The 24426-nt window shown below is 35.5% G+C and overlaps 1 protein-coding gene across 2 annotated transcripts; it reads left to right on the top strand.

The window, feature by feature from the left end:
• Positions 1 to 9137: 9137 nt before the first annotated feature.
• LOC133200711 (tetraspanin-18-like) lies at positions 9138 to 22161 on the top strand. 2 transcript variants are annotated; one of them, XM_061336482.1, is made up of 9 exons: positions 9138 to 9670; positions 14531 to 14689; positions 18853 to 19053; positions 19235 to 19309; positions 20071 to 20190; positions 20618 to 20714; positions 21030 to 21175; positions 21658 to 21741; positions 21878 to 22160. In XM_061336482.1, the coding sequence occupies exons 1-9, from the start codon at positions 9644 to 9646 to the stop codon at positions 21971 to 21973; spliced, it is 1005 nt and encodes a 334-aa protein (XP_061192466.1). In that variant the 5' UTR covers positions 9138 to 9643; the 3' UTR covers positions 21974 to 22160. The 2 variants fall into 2 exon arrangements, with proteins under 2 accessions (XP_061192466.1, XP_061192465.1); XM_061336481.1 differs by lacking the exon at positions 9138 to 9670 and adding an exon at positions 13422 to 13566 and having other exon boundaries at positions 21878 to 22161.
• Positions 22162 to 24426: the final 2265 nt, after the last annotated feature.

Raw genomic sequence — 24426 nt, 5'->3', positions numbered from 1 at the left:
AACTACATGACACAGCAGATCACATTGTATCTACGACTGTTGTGGGTCTTTGACAATAACAAGAGGTGTTTTATGATCCTAAATCGATTATATCTTCGACTTTAGTTTACAAAGAATTTGCCTCAAACGCAATAGACGGAAATATACGAGCGTTCCTTTAATCAAAGGCTAAAAAGTACATGCACAAGACATCGGTCGGTAACTTTTTACATACATGTCGGTATTTTTATACAGATTTACGTCGTAGTCAAAGTTATAGTAAAAGACCTCAAAAGTGGTAGGAAAAGGTAAACAAACAAGCAGTTTGGCGACGTCGCCACATTTAGATAAAGACACTATACTTATACAGAAATAAAATAGAGCATTAAGGAAGCTCTAAACACTGCTTACTAAAGAGTTCAAATTCCATTGTAGTTTTATGCAGTTAGAGTGATCTGTCCTTTGATGTAAAATGAAATGAATGGAACTCAGTCTCTACAGAAAATTAGATAATTTAAAATAGATTAAAGTATTCTTGACATTATATCAGACCAGGATAAAGTAATTGAAAACATTATTTTCAAGTATTTTTACAATATTTAAGAACTAGTAAACAACAGTTATTTCAGTTCATTAATACTTCATTGTCTTAAAAAAAAATTCCTGGAGAAATATGGCAGGTACCCTATATTGAAAATGAACTAGAAAAATTCAATACCAACATCCTTATACGATAAAAAATTTTCAAAGTCCACCCCCCCCCCACCCCCCAACAAAACAACATTTTTTGTTATTGTTTAGAGCTTCCTTAATAAAGGTTTCAATCGCAAAGAAGTGTGGCTGATCAATTACATGTTTGGCCTTTCGAGGTCTTTTTATGAAATCTTGGTTTACCAATATCCGCGTGAATACATATCTCAAACTACACATATACGAGTGGAACTTAACAATATGCGAAATAATGGACCTGTATCACATAATTTTCTGTTACAATGAGAAATCTGTGCGTTTCAACCTATTCTCGTTTTTATCTTTTATATTATTTTCAAAGAGGATCAAACATGACCTGAAAAATCCTTCACGAAAAGGTTTCCACTTGGAAATATCCTTTAAGCCGTACCGCATTCTAACGTACATTTGTCCACTATATCGGTATGGAAGATAGTTCATTTGAGTCATAGGGAATATTGACTAACACTGTAGCTAATAATTGGAGATGACAGGAAACCATGACAATTATAACCTGACATTTATCAAAAGAGAGACAAAAATACACTTAAATCTATAAGGCTTTGTCTCTCATGAGGTTCTAAGACAAATTCCAAAGACCCAAACAAATATTTCACCATTACAATCATACACAAACTATAAGCTGACTTTAAAAAGGATTCATAATTTGAAATCTTTGACACCAGGGATATCATAAAATTTGTGGACAAATGTAAAAATATAAGATTTAGTCATTTTGAAGATCATTATTTCTCGTAAGGATCATTAGCCATCAAACATTGTCATCCATATATACATTTTTTACGAAAACGTGCTAAACGACTGCCATTACCCTCAGCAAACAAAGTTCATTTCCAAATATATTGGCTCAAGTGATAATGCTATTATTTATTCATAGGTCTCGTTAAAAAGGATAATTCATAAATGGTAGTTGATTTGATTTCGCCGTATAAATGTAATAAAATCGTCGGAAAATGGGCGTTAATTTGACTGCCTGATTTCACCAACAGTGGACGATCGATAGTGTTCTGTTTTTTGAAGACTGAAAATGACGACCGCTATTACCAAGTCAAATTCGTGCGACGTCATAATTATGTCGTAATTTGACCAGGCTGGTTCATCCTCTGTTGGCGATATTTACACCTACTTAAACCCGTTAATTCCAAGTCCGTGTCCTTTGATGATTTTTGTTCTCAGGAAGCTAACTGTCCAATTTCTGATGTCTGACAGACAACTTCAAAGACATAGTCCTTTGTACCAACGTTTACTCGAACAACGTTTGAAATGTCTGAATCGATGTTCGGGCAATATTTTTTTCTCTGGAAGTCTTTCATTTATGATTTATAATCCTCTTTCCTGGATAAAAATTGAATAAATATCGTTTATTCATTGGCCATTATGGCTTCTAAGTTCTAATTAAATTGAATTGACCCGGTGGGAGCTCGGGAATCGGAAGCCATGCCCCACGGGAACTGAAACCTTTTTCAATGAATTTACGTCTGAAATACCATAGTATTATAAAGGAGGTTTATGAAATTAAGCTAATGGAAATGGAAAAAGCTTGCAGATGAAATGGAATATAGTAGATTTACGCATGCATTAATATTTTTGCCTGGTAGAGCATCACGATAATAAAAAAAATACGACCAATGTCGGAGTGCCATATAATATGTCTTCCATTCCATTACACTCGGCATTGGCGTCAGCCACGGGAACACATTGTGAAAATTGTTTATGGCTGATTATACAAAGACAACGAATCAGATGAAATAATGCCGGTCGAATATCCCATTAAATATGCAGAAATATTCGGCAACAAAGTGACTTTTAATTACCCGTTGAAATATTTGGTATTTACAAATATTGAATTCCAAAACATTTAAACATGGGGTAAATTGATTACGCCTTGCATTAATAACAATCAATCCCTCCGACGACAAGAGGGGATTCCCGATTTTATCATCACTTGTTTCAAGTATATGAATAATTTTTGTTTTCAAATCTGGGAACGGAGAACTTTTTCATGAAAGGACAGATATTGACAATTTAAAATATTTTAATTTACATTTTTTTCAATATCTGATCAATGTTAATACGGCATTACGAATAGAAAATATTCAATGTTTCGGATTCGGAATTTATTTTACTCGTGTGACGGGATTTTTGGCGTTTTCACGAGAACAAAGCACGAGTGAAAATATTTTACAGGGCATAGGTACCTAAAACCGCTGCTGGATCATGGAGTCCTCAGCCACGTCCATCCGTCTCCAGACATTTCATCCCCTAACCCGGAATATCCTCAGGAAGGTGCGACAGTAGAAGGTGATCCCAATTTTCTATCCCAACAGTCAAGCTTCCAGCTATTGTCATAACCAGTCCTCTCGTCTGTCACAGCCATGTCGCTGACTGCTCTTTTCTCAGTCATAACCAGCCCTCTCGGCTGTCACAGTCATGCTGCTGACTGCTCTTTCCTCGTTCTTCCACTCACTCCAAGTGCTGCCATCATCTTCCAACATGATGCTGCTGGAAAATATCCTGCCCCCATTTTGACTGGGAAGTTCCACATCTGCCATCCTGCAATCAGTCACCAGATCTTCATACTTTATATGTTTGAATTCGTGGGCTTCCTGACACCGACTCTGTTCTAGTGGTTCTATCACAACCAATTTCTTCATGCTTTCTGATATTAGTAGAGTGTCTGGTCGTTGGGTGGTCTCTACTTTTGGTGGTAAAATTAGCTTCTTCTCAAGGTCGACTCGCAGCTCCCAGTCTCTGGCCATGCTCAGTATGCCACATCTGTACCGTACGGTACGGTGGTCCCAGTAGATTGCTCCCCACCTTTACCGAATGATGAAGCGTGGCTCGTCTCAGTGTCTATGTTCCTTCTTCCACTCTTTTTCAATGTGTGGGCGAGTTCTCTAAAGAAATTATCAAGTATCTTCTCTGGGTAAGGGCAACCTGACAAAATGAGAATATGTGCTCAAGGTTGGCTTGTTTCTGGCATAGTGGGCGCATTGGGTAATCTGTCATTCCCAAGATCCTGAAGTTTGTTGGTGCTAGTATTACATTATAAGCAGCTCTTAGTAGTAGAACTGGAATTGGAAGGTTGTGTACTTCCATATATCATTCCACGTTAACACCCTCTGTTCATTTTCCCATCTAATCCAGTTTCCCCTGGCTTTCCATCTTTACTGCCTCTTTACCTGTCATTGTATCGCCTGCTGGACTACAGTTTCCCTCTGTCTCTGGTTGATGTTCCTCCTCATCTTGGTGACTCAGTGCCTAGGCCTTGTTATCCTTTACAGATGATTCCCACAATGTCTTAATGGCAAAATCTTGTTTCCTGACTGTATGTAAGCTCCATTTTCAATTAAATACTTTGGAGTCAATGGAGTCCTTGAGGGTGATTATGAGTCGAATTTGATCAGTTTTGAATTCCTCTACCACTGAATTGAGAGATACTATAGTAAGCGCATCTTGGTGATCTAACCGTCAGGGTAGCTCAGTCTGTAGAGCGCTCGCTCCGTGATCGGAAGGTTGTGTGTTCGAATCACGGCTGCGACTGACCTAAGTCGATAAGAAATAAGTAGCAACTGTTCCTTCGCCAAGCGCTCGACACTTTGAAGTGAAAGTTGCGGGTCCTTCGGATGAGACCATAAAAACCGAGGCCCCGATCACGGTTGGCGTTTGCACGTGAAAGAACCCTCACTGCTCAATGGCCCTGAGTGCCGAGTAAAGGTCTAAATTTGAAGTCCTTCACGGTATATGATGACGTCTCTATATGAGTGAAAAATTCTCGAACGGGACGTAAAACAACATACAATCAATCTTGGTGGCCTAACTGTAAAATCTAATTGTTGAAGAAAAGTTCTGTGGCATTCCCACTCCCCACTCCATCGGCGGAGAGTGCCTGCTGGAAGATCCATGCCTTAAATTTCCCAGGCAAACCTGTATTATCGACGTTAACCACCCTCTTTGTTGTGTCCTATTCTAGCCGTCTGCTGTTGTTGACGTCTTTCAGCGTGCCATCGTAAGTACCATTTGCCTAGGTATTTGATGGGATTGCTGATGATAGACGTCACTCTTCACCCTGGGTTTTCAGTATGAATCTTTGAGTGCTCTGTCCTTTCTTTATAACCAAACACCTCGATTTGACAGGCTTGAACTTCATTCCGGCCCAAGTGGATGTTTCTCTATGGCTCTTCATTCCAATCTCACCTGTAAGCGTTGTTTACGTGGTGAAGGTTAAATCCTCTATTCAGCGTCTGCTCGGTGGCTGCCTGATGTCTGCCTTGGTCTTTGGTCCCCTGGTCTATCGTCTTCCCGCCTTTATCAAAAGATTCATTGCCATAACGAAAAGGACTACAGATATAGTACATCCTATAACTTTGGTGTCTTGCTCTCCGCGATCAGTTGTGAGATGACACTGGTGTGATCTCCTTGGAACCTTGGTATTCCCCTTTCTGCACTGATGTATCCACATATCCCCATATCCGTTCTCATCTATATAGGACGTCATCTTTCTCGCAAGCACTGCGAAGAAAATCTTGCCTTCCACAGACAGACACATGGAGATTTTAAGTTTATAGCCTTCAAATTTTTGTTAAATATTTTCACATGTTGTAAGAGCGTTTCAGATCGATATATCATTAAAGTTTAGAAACTTCTTTTTATCTAAATATTATCAAAACTATTATTTTCGGGTGTTCTGGATCGGCATATATCCCTGAACTTTCACGAACTAAAAAATGGGCACCAATTCAGTGTGTTCTGGTGAATTCTAGAAGCAATTCTTTCAAATATTTTTATCTAGCAGCATTATTTCACACGGATGAATAATGAATCTATATGTTCAGAAATGATATGTTGGAGTACGTTTTTGCTTTTAAAGGGGTTGCGATCGCACCCAACGTACGGAAGCCTTCCATGATGAAGAATGCCGTTGTCAATGAACACGTATGAAGAATGTTCATGTAAGTTAAATAAGGGAGGAAATGCAAAATTGTAAACAAACCGGCATTGCAAGTGTTTTTATCCTGACCACCACACGGAGTATAACACCATGACAACTCAACTCTATGAGTGCACTCAGAACTTAGTGCGTCTATGTCCTTTTAAAACCATGTCTCATGAGTGAAATATAAAACATTGAATTTTCTGTGTATCATTTTCGTTTTCCTTTTGTCCTTATTAGGTGTTTCTTTATTAACAATATTTCTCAGCGAATCCACAAGAATTATGCAAACGATGAAGTCAATAAGTTTTTAAAAAAAAAATAGACAGGTTTTATTAAATAAACTTTATTATGGTAATTTTAACATAAAATATGGACAAAGTAATTTAACAATATAGGAGTAGAAGACTGTTATTTTCACAGTGTGATAATAACACGTGAAAAATTAATTTAATTAAATTAGTACTGCGAAATCACTCATTTTTATGGAGGTTAATTTTCGTTGTTTTCAAGGTATGGGGAGACTCACGTATTTATGTCCACCAATGGAATTCTCCACTTATATTACTACTCAACAATTCTTCCTCCAAGAAATGAAATTCACACGAACCCAATTTATTTTGCTCAAACCACGAAAATTTGACCCCACAAAAATATGTGCTTTTACAATACTCATTGGCATACTAAAGCAATTAAGGTTCTATATTCTCATTCCCTTTGACCTTGTCTTCCAAGATACTAGTAATGTCAATACAACATTCTTTCATGAAGAACAACACACTAAATTGAATTCATTCAGGGTAAGGGCTCCTCATTATGGCTGCGACACGAATACACTATCACCCCCAACCCTCCCTTTCGGAGTAAACACGATAGAATGTACTTCACATATTCCCATACAAATGCAAAAGTACCCTAGCTGTTCATCTTCGCAAACCAAGGGTTTTCGGTCCGCTTCGCTCTCCATATAAGAGCGAAGCGGACCGAAAACCCTTGGCTTGCGAAGATGTAGCTGTTAGTCTGTAATCATTCTTACACGCCATTTGTTTTCAGTCTCCTTATTCATGTAATTATTATAATTTTTTTAGATTTGCAAATTTTTGTGAAAAAAAAATGTATTTTAATTTCATCATATATGGTAAATGATTAATGAAGACTTATCAGTAATTATCAAACTGAGTGAGTTTCTAGTTAAAACTTTCAGAAAAATAGATGTAATGTCATAAAATTGCAGAAAGACAACTATATATATATATATAGTAAGATATTCATGTTAGTATAATGTTCATATTGTTCATATACTTACAAACGTTTGTATACACTATATTTGAAAAAAAATATATATACACCTGCTCTCCCAATCTACTACATCTACATGTCGGTGGTGCAGTATCTTGTATTGCTTGTGTTCAATATTTGTCTGTATATGATCTCTTTAGAGCTTTAACTGTCTGTATTGACATCTACATGTCGGTGGTGCAGTATCTTGTATTGCTTTTGTTCAATATTTGTCTGTATATAATCTCTTTAGAGCTTTAACTGTCTGTATTGACATCTACATGTCGGTGGTGCAGTATCTTGTATTGCTTTTTGTTCAATATTTGTCTGTATATAATCTCTTTAGAGCTTTAACTGTCTGTCTTGACATCTACATGTCGGTGGTGCAGTATCTTGTATTGCTTTTTGTTCAATATTTGTCTGTATATAATCTCTTTAGAGCTTTAATGTCTGTCTTGACATCTACATGTCGGTGGTGCAGTATCTTGTATTGCTTTTTGTTCAATATTTGTCTGTATATAATCTCTTTAGAGCTTTAACTGTCTGTATTGACATCTACATGTCGGTGGTGCAGTATCTTGTATTGCTTTTTGTTCAATATTTGTCTGTATATAATCTCTTTAGAGCTTTAACTGTCTGTATTGACATCTACATGTCGGTGGTGCAGTATCTTGTATTGCTTTTTGTTCAATATTTGTCTGTATATAATCTCTTTAGAGCTTTAACTGTCTGTATTGCTATATATACCTTTTGGGCCCAAAACCGAAACAATACTTATCTATGTGAATGATTTACAGAAAAAATAAAATCAAATAAACATTTCTTCACTTGATCATTCCGAGAGTCTTTATAGTGGATATGTCAAGTAGTTTCTAGGAAATTAGATTTTTCAAATTAAAAAAAATAAAGACGGTTATAAAATATGATCTCTGATCGAAACTATTTGCAGATAATTATTCAGATTATTAAATCATCTGCTATCATTCCATATGACTTACATAAACGTTTTCTAGATTGCCAATGAGTATGGTTAGGATATGAACAATTATAAAACAAAACTCAATACGAATGTATTTCTATCGTATCACAATATCAAATTCTAATTCATTTGATTTTAACACTAACTTCTAAAAGGAAATCTATTTAAACATTTTATGGTTGCATATCCTCAGGAAGATATAATGATAAAGCGTGAAGAAGCTTTGATTTTAAAGGTTTTTGACTCGAAGAGAGAACACTGATTCGATATATATCTGTAAAAGACGTCTTAATTTGTCGTTCTGACTCTGTTACCTGTGCGTGCACGCCAGTCATACCTGTCACACCTACGTTAAGTGTAAAATTTCAGAGCAGAAGTCCGTTTTGGGCATTTTCATCAATAATTTCGCAAATTAAATTACGAGAAGTCTACTTAAGACACAGAGGTATCGTTTGTCACAAAGCCAAATGATGGCAGTATTCATCTCTTCCTCCGGTAAATGCTCAGGCAGAATGAGACACGGGGTGTCGGGTAAACCAAGAATCCACAACCCGACGCTCGATAAAACAATAACGCTCGACAAGGAATAAAGAAGAGTGGAAAACTTATATCTAATCCATTATCTACAGCGTATATACGCATAAGAATTTACACAATCCTCACAAAGAAAAACTCATTTACGTAATATTTCAGCGATGACGAAGGGGTGTTTCATTACAGCAACACCTCCTGGATTTTTTTTAATATGACCGCATGAAACGGACAAAACAATAAAGGATCTCGAACCCCCAGTTATATGCCCTGGGGAACATGAGCGTGAAATCCCGCAGTCTGTGCCTGTCTAGTAAACTGAGCTCGGTCTGGTCTTGGTGTATAATATAGACCAGTTCTTATATCAAAAGAATATACAGTAATAAAGTTCAATCAATTATTCAAAGGTAAGATTTCTTAGTCTCAAGATCAATAAAGCTAACTTTACATATATACTATAATACTTAACTACCGATAAAAATAAATGAAACGTTTTTAAAAAATGGAATACTTTACAAAAAGAACTGTAAAATGGCGTTTTACATTGTCTAAAAAAAAAACTAAGGTGATAGAATCTTACTTCAAGAACTTAAAGAATGATCCAAACTGGTTTATATTACAGAGTTCTTACCGTCGTTCTGTGAGTCTTGGTTGTGACCACTCTCTGTGTTTTCTGTGTGCGTATTACTCTGACCAAACATTCACTGCAGCTTTCACACGAACTCAAAATATACGGATGTTGCCTCTTTTGGATAATGTGTTAAATTGAAATAAACAGATGCGGCAGCGAATTTATTGAATTATTTAGTTTCGAACTGCGACAAAGGGCGTGCGCCTGGATTATTAATGGACGAATCGGGCAGAAGATTGGACGCACTGCAACACGGGGTGCGCGGCAATCTCCAGGCGACACAACTTGTGTATTTGGATGTAATGAAGTTTCGAAGGTGATTCCACTATTTGTGTAATTAAGTGTTAGTTGTCTCTACAATTATCATTAACATTTGTCGCATGTTTGTGAAACTTTTGTGAAATTCAACACCCTATCTACTCGTGGGAATATTTTCCGATGTTGGAAAATGCGGGCTGTCCTCTGAATGAAGCCACATGTTTCTTATTAACCGTCAAGTGCCGCAGTCTTGAAAGTTTCACCAAAACATTATTTTCAGAAAGTGGTTTTAAATAATTTGGATATGGCAGAATTTAATGAAGTATTCGAGGTAAGTTTTTCTTATTTCATATCAGGAAAGATGTCAGGATTAAGATATTTGTTTACTAATAATGATGTAAGAGATTACGAACTGGACAAAAGAAAACACTCTCAGGGCAGCGAATGAGGCGAAACATGGCAACTTTATCACTGGACCCCCATCAGATATCAGGGGAGCGACACGGGGGTCAGTCTTAAATTTACCCACCAAACTGAGAAGTCTGGAAGTCGTTTATTTCTGATAGATTTACAGATATGTGTAGTATACGGGAAATTGATAAAAAAAAATCATTTTAAAAAAAGTGAAATTTGTTTTAAGGACAGAAAATATTTCAAAAATCTTCTAAGAGTGTTGTTTCCGTAACAATTTCGCCATATAGCATTAGATGATTGGTAAAGAGGAACTGGTCAGTTTGAACACGTCAGTTTAATTAATAATTTATATGGATAGATATTGAAATGGCCGTGTTAATGATAGAGCCAGCGGTCTTAATTGATGGTCGATAATCGGACCTTATCGTGATGTGTATTGGCAATTACCCTTAATTTATTCATGTACACATTATTCGATAAGCATTATGAATTGCACAGGAATTTACTGCCATCTGGTGATAATATATGTAATTTACAAAGAATGAAAGGTTATTTTGTCCAACATCTACAATATATTTATGATTACGATTTAGTGGAATATTTCACATTCTACTTTGTAAAATAGATATTAAGAGACAAATACAGAGACCTTCAATTTTGTAGCCCAGACTCGCTCTTTATTTTGTATCATCACCAAAAATTCCTAGACCATGTAGATTGGACTTTTTGATTTTCAAAACAAAATGTTAATCTTGAATGTTGTAGCTCAGTATTCAAACTCATGTTAACTCAACCGCAAATAATACTACGCAACTGTAGGAACCGGGGGAGGGGGGGGGGTAAAAAACTTAGCTCGGTAGTGCCCACTAAAACTGAAAATGTGATTGTACCCCCACCCCCCTCCCAACTGGATTTGTCTAAAAAAAAAATTGGCTCGGTAGTTCCCACCAAAAACTGAAAATGTGGAGTGCCCCCCCCCCCCCCAAATTTGCTTTTCTGAATGAAGGTAAGACAGGAGAATTCCGTGTATACAGTCACAGGGAAATGACAGGGATTTCTCAATTGCTCTCTACAAGTGGGGGAAGCAATTGTTTCGTCATTGATTTGGGTTCATCATTGGTGATCCAGGTGGATGGGGATTTCTCACACATCAAAGGAGTATAAATAAAACTTGAAAGACACTGAGAACAATGTCTTTAGCAGAAGGAGATCAATGGCTGCGGAGAGATTGATTTAGCGTGATTACAATCAATCTGCCATAAGTACATTGTTTGGCAATGGAAGGGAATGTATTGCCATACACGTCTTGCAGAATCAAAAGAATATTTAATGGGCATCCCAAGAATTTTGAACAATACCCGACCAACATGAAATTATGCATGCGTGTGAGTAAAAAAGTAAGGGGACGTTTGTACAGAATTCGCTAGAATACAAAATCAATTGGAATCCCCATAATTTAGGTGCCTTATCACATTGCCCTGTCACTCTGGTCGAAAGTAAGATATGTATTAGACACATTGGTGTGGTGAGTTGTAAAAAAAAAAACGGGTAAAGATAATATGAGATTTAAAGGGAAAAAATAAGTTCAAAAGTAAGTTCAATTTAATAGCTCAAACCAAAATATTGGTACATGGGGGTACAATATAATATATATTATTGTACAAACTAGTCAGAGGTACATGTGAAATATATAACAGAGACATGAATAATAGAAATAAAGAAACCAGGGAGGGCAGACATCATATGATCATAATCATTATATACATTTTAACAATGTACTTTCTTTTTGCCCCATGAGGGCCCTTAATTGGTCAATAAACGAATTGAATATATTTCCAGAATTAAGATACAGATTTTTATAAGCATTGAATTTTTTTTTTTTTGGTTGACATCAGTTCTATAAATTTAATAATATTAGGTAACAATGCAAGTGAAAACTATTAGTTTCCGAAATGAAAAAGGGAGGGACTGTGCACGGGTGTAAACAAAAATCTGTTACAAAATCTTATCGGATAATTTAATTGTAACGTTGGAAGAACAAAGTATGAATGAAGTGCCCCCTTTGTTGACCAATAGTGACGTCATCAAAGTCCGGACGTCCCCTCTCCAGCGAAAACAATTTAATCGGATGGAGTTAATGGTTTATAGATGTAAAATATTTCCAGCTACATAAAAGAATTGTACCTCTACATCACTATAAAACACAAACAAACAAAAATATCGGGGATAGAATTCAATAGTAGTGTTTACACAGAAGGAGTAAGTACGGGAGACAAATGGGAATCGATGTAAGGGGATAAAAGATGAGTGTTCTGTTTAAAACCTTACTGACAAAATGTAAACTCGACAAAGAGGCCCTAATAACTGTGTCAATCAAAGTTCTTGACTGTGTCAACACAATGTTGCATGCTCTATTGAGGGGTTTTCTGATTTATTGCAAGCTTTGACTGTGTCAAAACTTGACTTTTCTGAATGCTGAAGTACAATGACTTACTGAATCCCCCGTGTCGCTATATAATCCTCTCACAGTACCAGTTTGCAGTGAATATGATTTATGGTTAGTCAATAAAGTATTTTATCTCATTCTAATTTAATTCAAATTTTAATACGATTATTCGGGGGGGGGGGGGGGGTATTGTAGAAATTTTTGTGCACGTTCTTTTTGGGAACTTTTTTCCGTTAGCTAACGACTACAAAATTTAGTGAATCGGATGACGTTTGTTAAAATTATAATAAATCTGTGTTCCTATTGAAGTGCGATGCATTTAAGATAACAGAAAGTGAGTGACCTTTGACTTTGGGGGCCTCAGGGGGGATGTTTTCCTGGTCGTTGGTCTTTATTTAAAAGAAGGAGCAATGCCTTTTGTCTCTCGCATTATGTATTTCCCTTGGACCTTCAAGGAGAGCTTGTCGGCTAACCGGAAATTATAAAACATTACGCTAGAAAACTAAAAAAGATCCTGAATTCGGAGTCACATGACAAGATGAATATAAAGTTGTTTACTGTTTATTAATTACCTTGTAATGAAATGCTTATGTATCAAGACTGGTAAAAACAAGGTATGACAGATCGTATCCGAAATTACTTAAACACATTAATATTAAGTCCCTTTTAGCTATTGTCAAAAGGACTATGAACTCTAGAGTAAGTTGATAAAAACTTGTATTTATTTGGAAAAAAAAAACAACTTGTAAAACTTTAAATGTGAATAAAAGGGCCTTTTTATGTGTAAAGCGCAGATACTCTTTCTCTCGGCTTTTTGTGTGTAAAGCGCAGATATTCTTCTTCCTGTGTCCTGTTTTTTTTTTATGAATGCCCTTTGCCACTCCCCATTTCATAGATTTTTCTCGTATTTTACCTGTGTAGTATTTAGGTGCAGTGTGCACTGTACGGCAGGTGTGTTACCTGGTAAACCGTTTTCTTTTTAAATTCTTTGGCGAATGTTTTGAAAATAATTAAAATGACTAGATTTTCAAGCTTCAGAATTTAATCAATTTTCCTCGTGTTTTTAGTATTTTATTAATAGTTAGTCTCTATTTCTTTTTAATTTTCTCATGTTTGTAATTCCATATAATATGAAACATATAAAAAAAGATTTCGTAATGTGCACATAAGCCACAGCACTTGAGTAACATCCGGTGTTCCCCATGTGACGATATTTGACGCCTCATTCCAACATTTTGTCACGAACGAGAATGACGTCTAAATTAAACCATTCTATAGAACTGACCACAGGTAAAGTAGCTCACCTGGTCAGGAATTGTGAGGCTAGCATCCAGAGGTCACTCGGCCCCACAGACACCCTAGAACGCGTAAGTCTTATTTCTTTCATTCGCGCCAATTTTTTTCTCCACAAAATTGGACGCTTTTGTTGTTCCCTTTCACGAGTAAAGAAAAGGGGCACTTACAACATATAATAAAATTTGATTTAGGAAACAAATTAGTTGTAAGATTTTCATATTTTACATGTATACAGTAATGGATATTCGTTTAAAGTCTCCCTTCCTTTCTTTGTTTTTATATAGAATTGTGGTTCACTTATCACCGTGTCAGAAAACATTAATATTCGTAGAAACAAAAAAAACTTAATGATGAAATATCCATGAATACAGTAATGCTGATGGTATTTTGTTAAGAGACCACTTCAGCCCTCATGTTTCGGCAGCGTTTATTTTCTCCACTTAAAAATGAAGGAGTGATGACATATAAAAAAAATTCTGCAGCTTTTCTAAAATATGAATCCCATTGCGTCATGGTTTGTTCTTCCTTCAACATCTGCTCTAGAACAATCGACTTTGAAAAGGAAGAACCCTCTTTGTTAAAATGTCCGACGATGCTGAAGTCGGCGAATTTATGATTTTGTGCCAAAAATCGATTGCTTTATTTCTAACAAAAGACATGGTCTAGAATTCTCCTCCTGGCTTGCTATACTGTAAATCACAGAAAAAAGAAAAGGTGTCTGGAATTTTAGAAGAAATAAATACACACACTGCCCCACCTCGATAATGAATGACCACTTTCCAGACGTGTTATGGTGATTGCGTGACAATAATTACCTCTGAATTTATATATGAATACAAGCAACTTTGACAGTCTGAAAAATCTCACATGGAAATATTAAGTGATATATATGAATTAAGAAAATGATAATAAACTTTCATAGTTTTTACTGCTTGATTTTGACTGATAATTGTCGGGGACTGTTATTTATCATCGGATTACACTCCACATAAGTACTCTCTACCTTCATCATCCCCAATTTCCTTGTCATTTTAGCCTCTAAAGAAAAGCACAAATCAGAAGAAATACAGCACCACCTCAAATGACACGTCACAGAGGATTAGGCGGATCCATGTCCGTGCGGCGCGGAGGAAGAAGGATCGCTGCTTCCACTATTTGGCGGGGGTCCTCCATTGTTACAATGTCTTTTTGTTGGTGAGTTCTTATATAGGTTGTCGTCACCTTGTACATGTACTTATGAAATCTAATACATGGATCTCATTTTAAGAATAACCAGAAACCCCATAAATGACATAATGCCACTACTATTATTCAAGTCCAATGTTTTGATTGGTAAGGATGCCAAGCAAACGAAACTACCGTCTTTGCAGCTATTCCTCTACTTCTTGTGTAATTTTGCTTTACCGACTGGCAATAAATATAAAAATTAAATGTTCTTACAGTTATCCCGAAAACTGTAAATTCAAAATTTACGTGACACATCAATATGTACTGCAGATTGCTGATTGTATAATTTAGTTCTGTTTTTTTTTTCTTTTGTTTTCTTGCAATTTTTTTCATCTATATAATTATTTTGAGGTGCTAGAAAGGACATTGTTTTTTGTCCTTAAAAGTTAGGCTAAAAGAAATATGTGTGTTTCCGGTAACCCGAGCGAGCCTTTTTTTTTTTTTTTACCCACATACCTTACTACTTTTTATTCCAGATCTGGATTTTGAACTGTATTTTTGTTCACTAGTACAGTGTTCTCATGGTGTAGTCAATAAAATGTATGTCTCAGACAGCGTAAAATGTAACGATTCAAGTGTTTTAAAGAGTACGGTAGTAAACTTCTTTTGTTTTGTATGTTTATTAAGAAATGTGCGTGTATATATGATAAAAACAGTGTATTGATTAATTAAGTGATGCTTTCAAAATAAAGTTAAAAAAAAAAGCTAATATCTCTACCTCCCCCCTTTTTTTTAACATGTTACCAGAAACGCACATTTTTTTTTATTTGACCTTATAAATGTTGCGCTTTTTATTTCTGTAATTAACAAAATTAAATTTACATTGTACAGTCTGTATCCTATTAAATTTTACGACCAAACACCGGTGTTAATCAAGTATGTTTTCAATACATCCCCGATTTTAGGTTTACTTTGACCTTTGACCTTGAAATTAAGAAAAATGACTCTTATTAAGTCTTACCTAGTTGTTAGTGACATGGGGTATTGGCAAATTCTTTATTTGTAACCTCGTTAAAGTTAACTGACGCTTTGAAAATGCGCAGTGTCATTGGAAATGTTTGGAAATATACGATTTTACCCAGATTTTGTATAAAGAGGAATTTGTTTGGTGATTGTAAGAGATAGTAGAAGCGATGTCCTCACGGATTGATGGCTATTCCTTTATTTGACGTTTACCGTAACGTTGTAAATATTAATGGGTTCCAGGTTATTGCAACATCGGGAGATACAGGGTGACGTTTAATGAGTTTTTTCAGGATAAAAAAGCGTATATTTAATCTCTGTACGCTTGTTAGGCAAGGCAATTTATGCCAGCTCGGTTTTTACACGATTATTTATGAAAAATGCACTTATATATTGATATTATTATCTTTCATGACTCTTATGGCGTTTGGGGATTTAAGTAGTGCCTACATTGGAATATTCTGATATGGCTGGCACATGAATAAAAAGAATTTGAGCCATTTTGGTAACAAGGAAGTCCTGAGAGATTTCTTAATATTATCATATTTGTTAGACTGCACGTCTTTAGCTGGCGTCTATAAACATCTACACTGTTTGGTTAATGTTACATTGGAATAAATACTATAAGACAATTGAATTAAAAACAAAAACAGCATCGACATCAACCTACTGCCTCTATTTTTTAGTGCAAAAATGTATTGTTATGCACAAATCAAGACTGAACAAGCTTACTTACATTTATCTAATCAAACATACACATGACATAGATTTTTATAGACTTTATTGCTTTAATTAATTTTTAAATTCATTAATTGGTTTAATGGATTGGTTGTTAAGTTTAAAGAGCAATTTTACTCATTTTCTCATGGAAGTTCGGTCTGGTTATTTATTTTGATTACTATAAAGGGTATTAACGAGAGAAAAAATGTTTTATATCAAGAATTAACTTTATGGGCTAACACAATGCATCTTTTTATTATGCAGCGATTATTTTTATCAATGTTATCGTTCTATTGATAGGCTCTAACTTATACAATTAAAAAAATCTGCATTAATTTAGATATTTATTCAATATCAACCAAGAGGTTTTCTACAAGGGTGTTTATAAATAATTCCACTATTGACTACAAAACATATAAATCCGAATTAATCCAAAAAGCAATAAAAACTTCATTAACAGGACAAAGAAGAGAACTTTGCAGGTGTAGGTTTTAATGATAAATATCCCACCTCTGCTTTTGTCTAGGTCCGATTGATTTCTGGTCCAGGACGCGATATGTACAAATAGGCCCAGTTGCGTGCACTTGCTTCTTTTAGCCTGAGCACGGGGATATGTGATATTTTAATTAATCTCCCGGAGTGATGGATTTCCTTGTCTCAACACTATATTTCAGCGCACTGACATTTTATTAAATCATTCCTTTACACGAGCTGCTGTTTTCCGCTCGGATATTCTTCTGTAATCATTTTCAGATTTATTGTTTTTTTTTGTTTTTTGTTTGGAATCCTGCGAGGGATTTCTTCAATTATCGCGTCCACGTATGAATGATGACGTTCTGAATGGATCTAGCGAGATCAGTGAGGAGATTTGGTAAATGTAGACAGAGTACAGCCGAAATGACAATCAAAGTCTGAAATAAGTCATAATAAATAATACGTTAATTGTACTGTCATGCAAACAGAGCTTATGAACTTTTGGGCTGCTTCTGTTCCTGGAATGGGCCTTTACGTCACATATGACGTCATGTGCAATTTTGCATTTAATACTTTTGAGATTGGCGTAGATGTGATGTATTTTATTAATAATGGTATGATTATTTTTTTATATGAATGTTTGAAAAAATTGCATAATGCAGCATATCTGATTTTAAAAGAGGGAAGGGGATACGGTTTTCTTCTACATCTTTGACGTGGATTTAATTTCAACCACTGAAAATTTAAAAAAAAAAATTCTTTTTAACCACCATTTCCGTGAATCTTGAGAATAAGGAGAAATGATATTTTGAAATGTGTTTATTTTCAACTCATAAACGTGTCAAACTACCGAACTCCTCGTTGTGTTTCTCAATTATTTTATGCACGTAGAATCTCTCCGACGAAGATACGTAAAATTGTTTCTGACAACTCCTTAAGTAAATCAATTGCCTAAGCGTGAGATACGAGGAAAAATTCGGACGGAAGGGGAGAATGCGGAATTCCCGCTTGTTTTCTATGAACTTTCACGTCATAAATTGATTCGATGTGTGTCTCTGGGGACCCAGCCTACATTAGAATCCCCAAAATTATGAGACAGAGGGATAATGATTTGTTAAGTCCTATTCACGTGACTTTGGTAGTGTTAACGTTCAGTCCAAGTTGTCAGATTATGTCATTTGTCATTAAATATGAATCAACGAGAGGCTGTGTACGATTTATACACAGGATCAATGGCCTCTCATCACAGAGAGGATCAAGTGTGCACTTTGTCCAGAACAAGACACGGTCTGCACTGAGTTACAAAACGAGCAACTAAGCACTCCTATGACGTCACAATATGACTGTGCTCCATTGAGAGGACACTTTGTAGATCAGTATGACACAATCCAACCACCCTCTCAGCCGACATGATGCTCCTCATCAATATTAATCAGTGGCGGATCCAGGAATCTTGAAAAGGGGGGGGGGCAGTTCTAGTTTGGGGTCGGGGAAGAGGCCCACCGCCACACCAAAAAAAAAATGATTTATTAAATCTTAAGTATATTTTGGACACAAAAGGGGGGCCCGGGTCCCCTAGGCCCCCTCTAAATCCGCCAGTGTTAATTACGCTGGTTAGGTTTTCTTTGCGATCCTCTTCACTCAATATTACAGGAGAGACGAATCTTATATAGAGTGTTCCTGCATGGTAACCAGTTTGTGTGGTGAGTGTTCTGCAGAAGTCAGTCCCTGGTGACGAGTCTGACAGATGACCACACTGTCGAAGATGTATGTCTGTCTTTAATTATGACATCAAATCTTAATCCTAAGCCCAAGGTCCATTATGGTTAAACAAGATGGACGTGAACAGAATATCCAAACTGAAGCCTGTATATAACCCTACACAAGAACGATTAATTCCGTATTTATTTGATGAATTGCCCTTTCTATGAAACGAAAATGAATAATAAATGGTTTTTCTATTGCCTTTTCAGGTACTGGGATCCGGAGTGGTTGGGTCGGGGATATGGCTACTGGTAAAGGATTACAATGCCCGGGAGCTGTCCGCCCTCTTCGACATTTTTCATCTTGAGTATATGGCCTACTTTCTGACCTGCGGGGGCGGGGCCGTGTTTATCCTCGCCTTTTGTGGATGTTGTGGCACAATGAAGAAAGAGAAGTTTGTTCTTGGATTTGTAAGTAATAAAATGATCTCTATTTACAGACATGGTACATAGTTTCAAAAATACTCTTATTGTTCACTTATATGTAGAGTTTGCCTGTAACTTCCATATTTGGCTAAAAACCTCAGGATGTTTCACCTGAGTTGATATTGAGTGAGACACAGCTAGATATATTTTTTCACTTTGTTTACAGTATGGCGGAGTGCTGACGTTGGTACTGGCATTGTTGGTTGGTGGGAGTGTAATGGGATTTATTCTAAAAGGAAAAGTAAGATAATAACTGTCATATATATATAACAATAATCCGGAAATGTTACATACTAGTACCCCTTCTATACTGTATATACCACGTAAGCCCGGATATGTTACATATCCCTTCAATTACGTCATCCATACGGTGATAAGGAAGTGATTGGGATCTCGAGTTCTGCTTCCTATTAACCGAGATTCTTTATATTCGTATAAGGAACGTAGTGCTAAGTCTTCTACGGGATTCTCAAACGTTTTCTTATTACCGTGATTTCCCTGTAAGCGAGTTCTTTATAACCGAGTTTTACTGTATATGACGTCAAACTTTGTTATCTCAAACTCAATGGGACCGATTAAAAACCGAGAGAAATCCGAGAATTCAAGAAATCAAGGTTAGAAATGCATATACATGTGGATAATGTTTTTGTACTTCCATCTTACTTCGATATATCCATGATATTCGAGATATCGATGTTCTGAATACCCAAAGTTCAACTGAAGTATTAAGATATGAATTGCGGCAGTTTAAATTTATATTTTATTCAAAATGTTAATACATCATGTATTAAATAGCGCAATCATAAATGAACGCTATTAATATTTTCATTCATAATGTAGAAGTGAATGTATCACGAATTAGTGTAATATATTTGCTAATTGCTAAAATATGAATCACTCTAAATAAATACATGTGTAGTTATATCCCGGTATATCGGTGTATGGTAGTATTGTCCCGGTATATCGATGTATAGTTCATGAACCTTCTTATTTTTCTTCCAGCTTGATGAAGACATTAAATTGCACTTCCAGTATACACTGGAGAGACAGTATGGTGTTGATCTAAACAAAAATTCAGGAAATAATCTTATAACGGATGCCTGGGACGCCATGCAGAGAACGGTAAGAGTACAGACCTAGTATCAAAATTACAGACACCCGTAAAAAAGTTAATAGACCTCTATCAAAACCATTGACACCTATCAATTGTGTACAGATCTTTTGTCAAAACTATAGACACTCGTAAATTTGTGGTAAAGAACTAGTGTCGAAACTGTTGACACGAGTTCGTAAAGAAGTGGTTCAGACCTAGTGTCAAAACTATAGAACACTCTTTAATTAGTGGTACAGACGTTTTGTGAAAATAAATTTAAACTTAAATAAGTTGTACAGACCTCAAAGACCGACATAAGTTGTTCTGTCTAGTTGTTATGTCTGTAGACCCCTTAAATACGTATTATTAGCTACATGTATTCCATATTGTAGTAGCTGATTTGTGTTTTATATTTGTCATTTACACAAATGTTGATATTTTTTTTTCAAATTTCAGCTCAAATGCTGCGGTGCGTACGGTGACAAAGATTCACAAACGTCCTGGGCATTTTACAGAAACACAGATTGGTACATAAAGCGACCGACCCATATAAGTAAGTGAAAAAAGAATTTATGTCTATATGTAATTTTAAAAAAGTTCAGCTTAAACACTCTTGCAGAGCCTTGCAGACAATTACACACACTAACTTGAAAGCCGTAACTCCCACGTTTCTTTAGAATCTGTTCATGCCGTACTAGACCAAATACAGTTCGTGATGTTCACTGTATCATTAAGCTGATGTACAAGAGTTATAAGTATTTTATATACATTGTAGTGTTTGATTTTCAATTTTGATCAATGAAAAATAACAAAAAGCAGATAAGGCTATATAAAGAGAAGAATAATGACGTCATTTCCTTTCTTTCAGTGTATCCGTTTGTGCCCAAGAGCTGCTGTGTCCCGGGGATGAATGTGTTTGACTGTCAGGGCATCAGGAATGAATTTAACGGTTACCCCGTAAGGGCCCCGCCACCAGCCAGGGGCACAGTGGAGAATCCTAGCTTATATAAGGAGGTAAGAAAATTTATTATACCGTATAAGTGGAATTTTTAGCGGGACGCAAATTCAGCGATTTATCCTTGAAAATCAGCATTTAATTTTAACGAGAAGTAATTTTAGCGATTTTTTTGGCGCATAGAAAGATAGCGGTAATCTGTAATGAGGAATAAATTGTTAGCGATAGTTAATTTTAGCTATCTCAACACCCTGGCTAACAATGCCAAAATTGAATCCTCGCAAATGTCTGCTTAAACGGGTTTTCTCATCGGAAGATGAAACACTTCTCAAAAAGTAAATATTATGCACATGATTGTAGCTATATTATATATATATATATATATATATATATATATATATATATATATATATATATATATATATATATATATATATATATATGACAAAAACAGTATTACGGAAATCTGACGATAGATATACAGACGTTGTTTAGCACTGCTGTATTATGCAATGTTATATAATTATTTTTTCATTTCCAGGGCTGCTACGACAAGGCATTGGAGTACATCAAACAACACTCCTTGTACATTACAATAGGATGTGCTACTGTGCCATTGCTTTTGGTTTGTATAGTATTTCTTGTAAATAGTCAAGGTGTACATGTATTTGAATAAATCATATACTATAGTATTGACATTATCTAATGTTTTTGAAATGGTACAACGCATTATCAAGTGTGCATTCAATTCCTTATTTCAGTTGGTGGGGATCGTTGTTTCATGTTACATGTGCTGCATTGTAAAAAATGATGACGATGACGAAGAGGAAGATGAGGAAAACGAGGCACATGTTTGATGACATTATTATTTATTAATCATTCCGTCCGGGGTTATGACCTCTCATCCAGTCTTCCAAGGTCAAGGACAAAGTGCCTAATTGATACTGCATTCAATGTGACAGAATTGGTAAAGAATACAATCCTTGTTTTGACAGTATGGACATGAACTATAAAGAATTTATCTGATGATTGGACTAATCCTTAAAATGATGAACTCGGTCATCGTCACGTTGTCATGGGGATAATAATGTGTTCACAAATTTGTGAAGTCCATTTGTGTTAAACTATCGTCAGCAGACATTCCATTGACCAAGAAGTCTTAAGAACATCGGCTTGTAGCTGGGGACAGTCGGTGCTCTGATGTCCAGCGATGCTCACGGAAAGCTAAAATGTGTTAGATGAGAGTTCGCGTGATTGGTTGTATTTATTACACATACCAAAAGATATCAAATTGTCCACTAGAGATTCTGTGGCAGAACGGTGGCGGGAATTATTCACGAGGTATTTACATAGAATGGATAATACTTTTTTACGGAATAAATAAGAGTAGGAACTTTGGGCATGCAAATAAAATTGCTTATGCAATTGATGACTATATCTGACTCCACTACTGGAGTCGCTGTTTGTGCACGTCACTGTTAGCAATCACCAAGTGATTCGATCTTAGCTCCACGGTACCATCATATAGAAGATAAAATAATTAACATCATTGTTTATTATGTTGCAGTTTTCCAGATAGACCAGACTTTTATATGCAGGATGGATCCAATTTTGATTTTAAATACCTTCTTTCTTTCTTATTCTTCAACAGGATTTCTAAGTTTTAAAGACAAATCCGCCATATTGTGATTTCTATTTATAGATAAAACGCATCATGATCAATCAGACACCCTGCTATTAGTTGATACTCGGCGTTACTATTTTTAATTTTATAGACCTCTATTGGAGACTTTAAAGCTGTGTTTTGCTTTTTTTAAGTTTTCTGTTATTTGCATTACCACAAGGCTGTAAATTTTGTAATTTTTTTTCCCTCGGTATGCTTGAACATGGATGGTGTGAATGATTTAATTCTGGTTGAGAGTGATCGAGAATTCATTCTTTTTAAAATTTTAGCAGTTTCAAATTTTTTAATGTGCAAGTCATGAGCACAATTTATCTTGTGATCATTAGGGACCATTTTTGGGACCAATTGTGAAATTGTTTATACGATGATTGTGCAATTTATCGATGTTTTAACTGCATTTATGATTTTTATGAAAGTTCCGTTTTCGTTGGGTATTCACTTACTATTTACTTTTGTTTATGAATAAAACTTGATGTATTTTGATGATAATAAAAGTATTTAAAAAATAAACATTGAGTATTGATGAACTTATTTATATTACCCAACTCAGCGTCATGGCTAGCCACAATTAATAATTATTATGTTTGGGAAACACTCAAATGCTACAGCATACGCCCATAAGTGAGATTGTTTTATTTCTTCACATAATTTTTTATTGAACAAATAATTTTTACGGAAACATTGTGAGGTCAATTTTACCCCAGATTCCAAAATTTCAGCTCGTCTGAGCTGAAAGCTCAAGTGAGACTTTCTGCTCACATTTTGTCTGGCGTTCAGATTTATCAAATGAAGGGACAGGCCCTCTTTCAGGTGGAGGTGATAAAGAAATATTGAAAATTTAAATTTAAACATATTTTATTGATCGGGAAACAGGCAGAGCTTATACATAGCCTCTCCTTGTATAATAGGTCAAGACAAAGACAATAAGTAATAATACTTGTACATGATAATAAACATGTTAATAATAAAAGATAAAGATTCACAATCAAGTTTCATTCATCATTATAATATATAAAAAAAGACGATGACCCCCTAATTATGTATAAATTATTTACTTTCTGTACCAGCTTTAATATGCGTATTTTAAAACTGTACATTTAAAATAGTATTCAATATTACAATATACTTAGTTTGTTCTCTTGGTAGATTTAAAACGTGTACATATGAAAAAAATTCACAGTATGTTTAATAAGAATATCGACATTTTTCTCTCAACAGAGTGTCGAGATCAAAAACAACATCAATATCATTTAATTTTGTTACCAGTAAATTTCCTTCAACCTTATATATTGGACATTTGATAAGATACTGTAGATCGCTATATTTTTAGCGACACCTTATTTTCGCTATTTTAAGCTATTTGGTATTTATTAGCGAGACAAAATTTTCGCGAGCCATGCTTTTTGTTGTATACAATCCTTAACAATACAAATATACTCGAGAATAAAATTTTCGCGACCAGAAAGACTCGCGTAATTACGCAAAAATAAAGTTCTCGCGAATAAAAAGTGATTTACAGTAATGTTTAGTATCCTCAGTACAAAATCCACACTTTTCTCATGATTGAACATCTGATAAAAAATGATTTTTTAAATGTAATTTAGATTGTTTCGCAACTGACAATGC

This window comes from Saccostrea echinata, unplaced genomic scaffold (genome assembly GCF_033153115.1).
Source record: "Saccostrea echinata isolate AGI-Se365-2 ecotype Australia unplaced genomic scaffold, CSIRO_AGI_Sech_v1 ptg000041l, whole genome shotgun sequence".
In the NCBI taxonomy this organism is placed as follows: Eukaryota; Metazoa; Mollusca; class Bivalvia; order Ostreida; family Ostreidae; genus Saccostrea; species Saccostrea echinata.
Note: the sequence above shows the minus strand (reverse complement) of the source record. Positions and strands in the feature narration are given on the sequence as shown.

What these genes read in the sequence shown, in the direction of transcription:
- LOC133200711 (XM_061336481.1), top strand. Translation starts at nt 13,450, where the DNA reads ATGACGTCTAAATTAAACCATTCTATAGAACTGACCACAGGTAAAGTA. An exon ending in GTTACAATGTCTTTTTGTTG is followed by an intron (nt 14,690 to 18,852) that starts GTGAGTTCTTAT and finishes TTGCCTTTTCAG; the next exon opens with GTACTGGGATCCGGAGTGGT. An exon ending in ATCCTAGCTTATATAAGGAG is followed by an intron (nt 21,176 to 21,657) that starts GTAAGAAAATTT and finishes TTTCATTTCCAG; the next exon opens with GGCTGCTACGACAAGGCATT.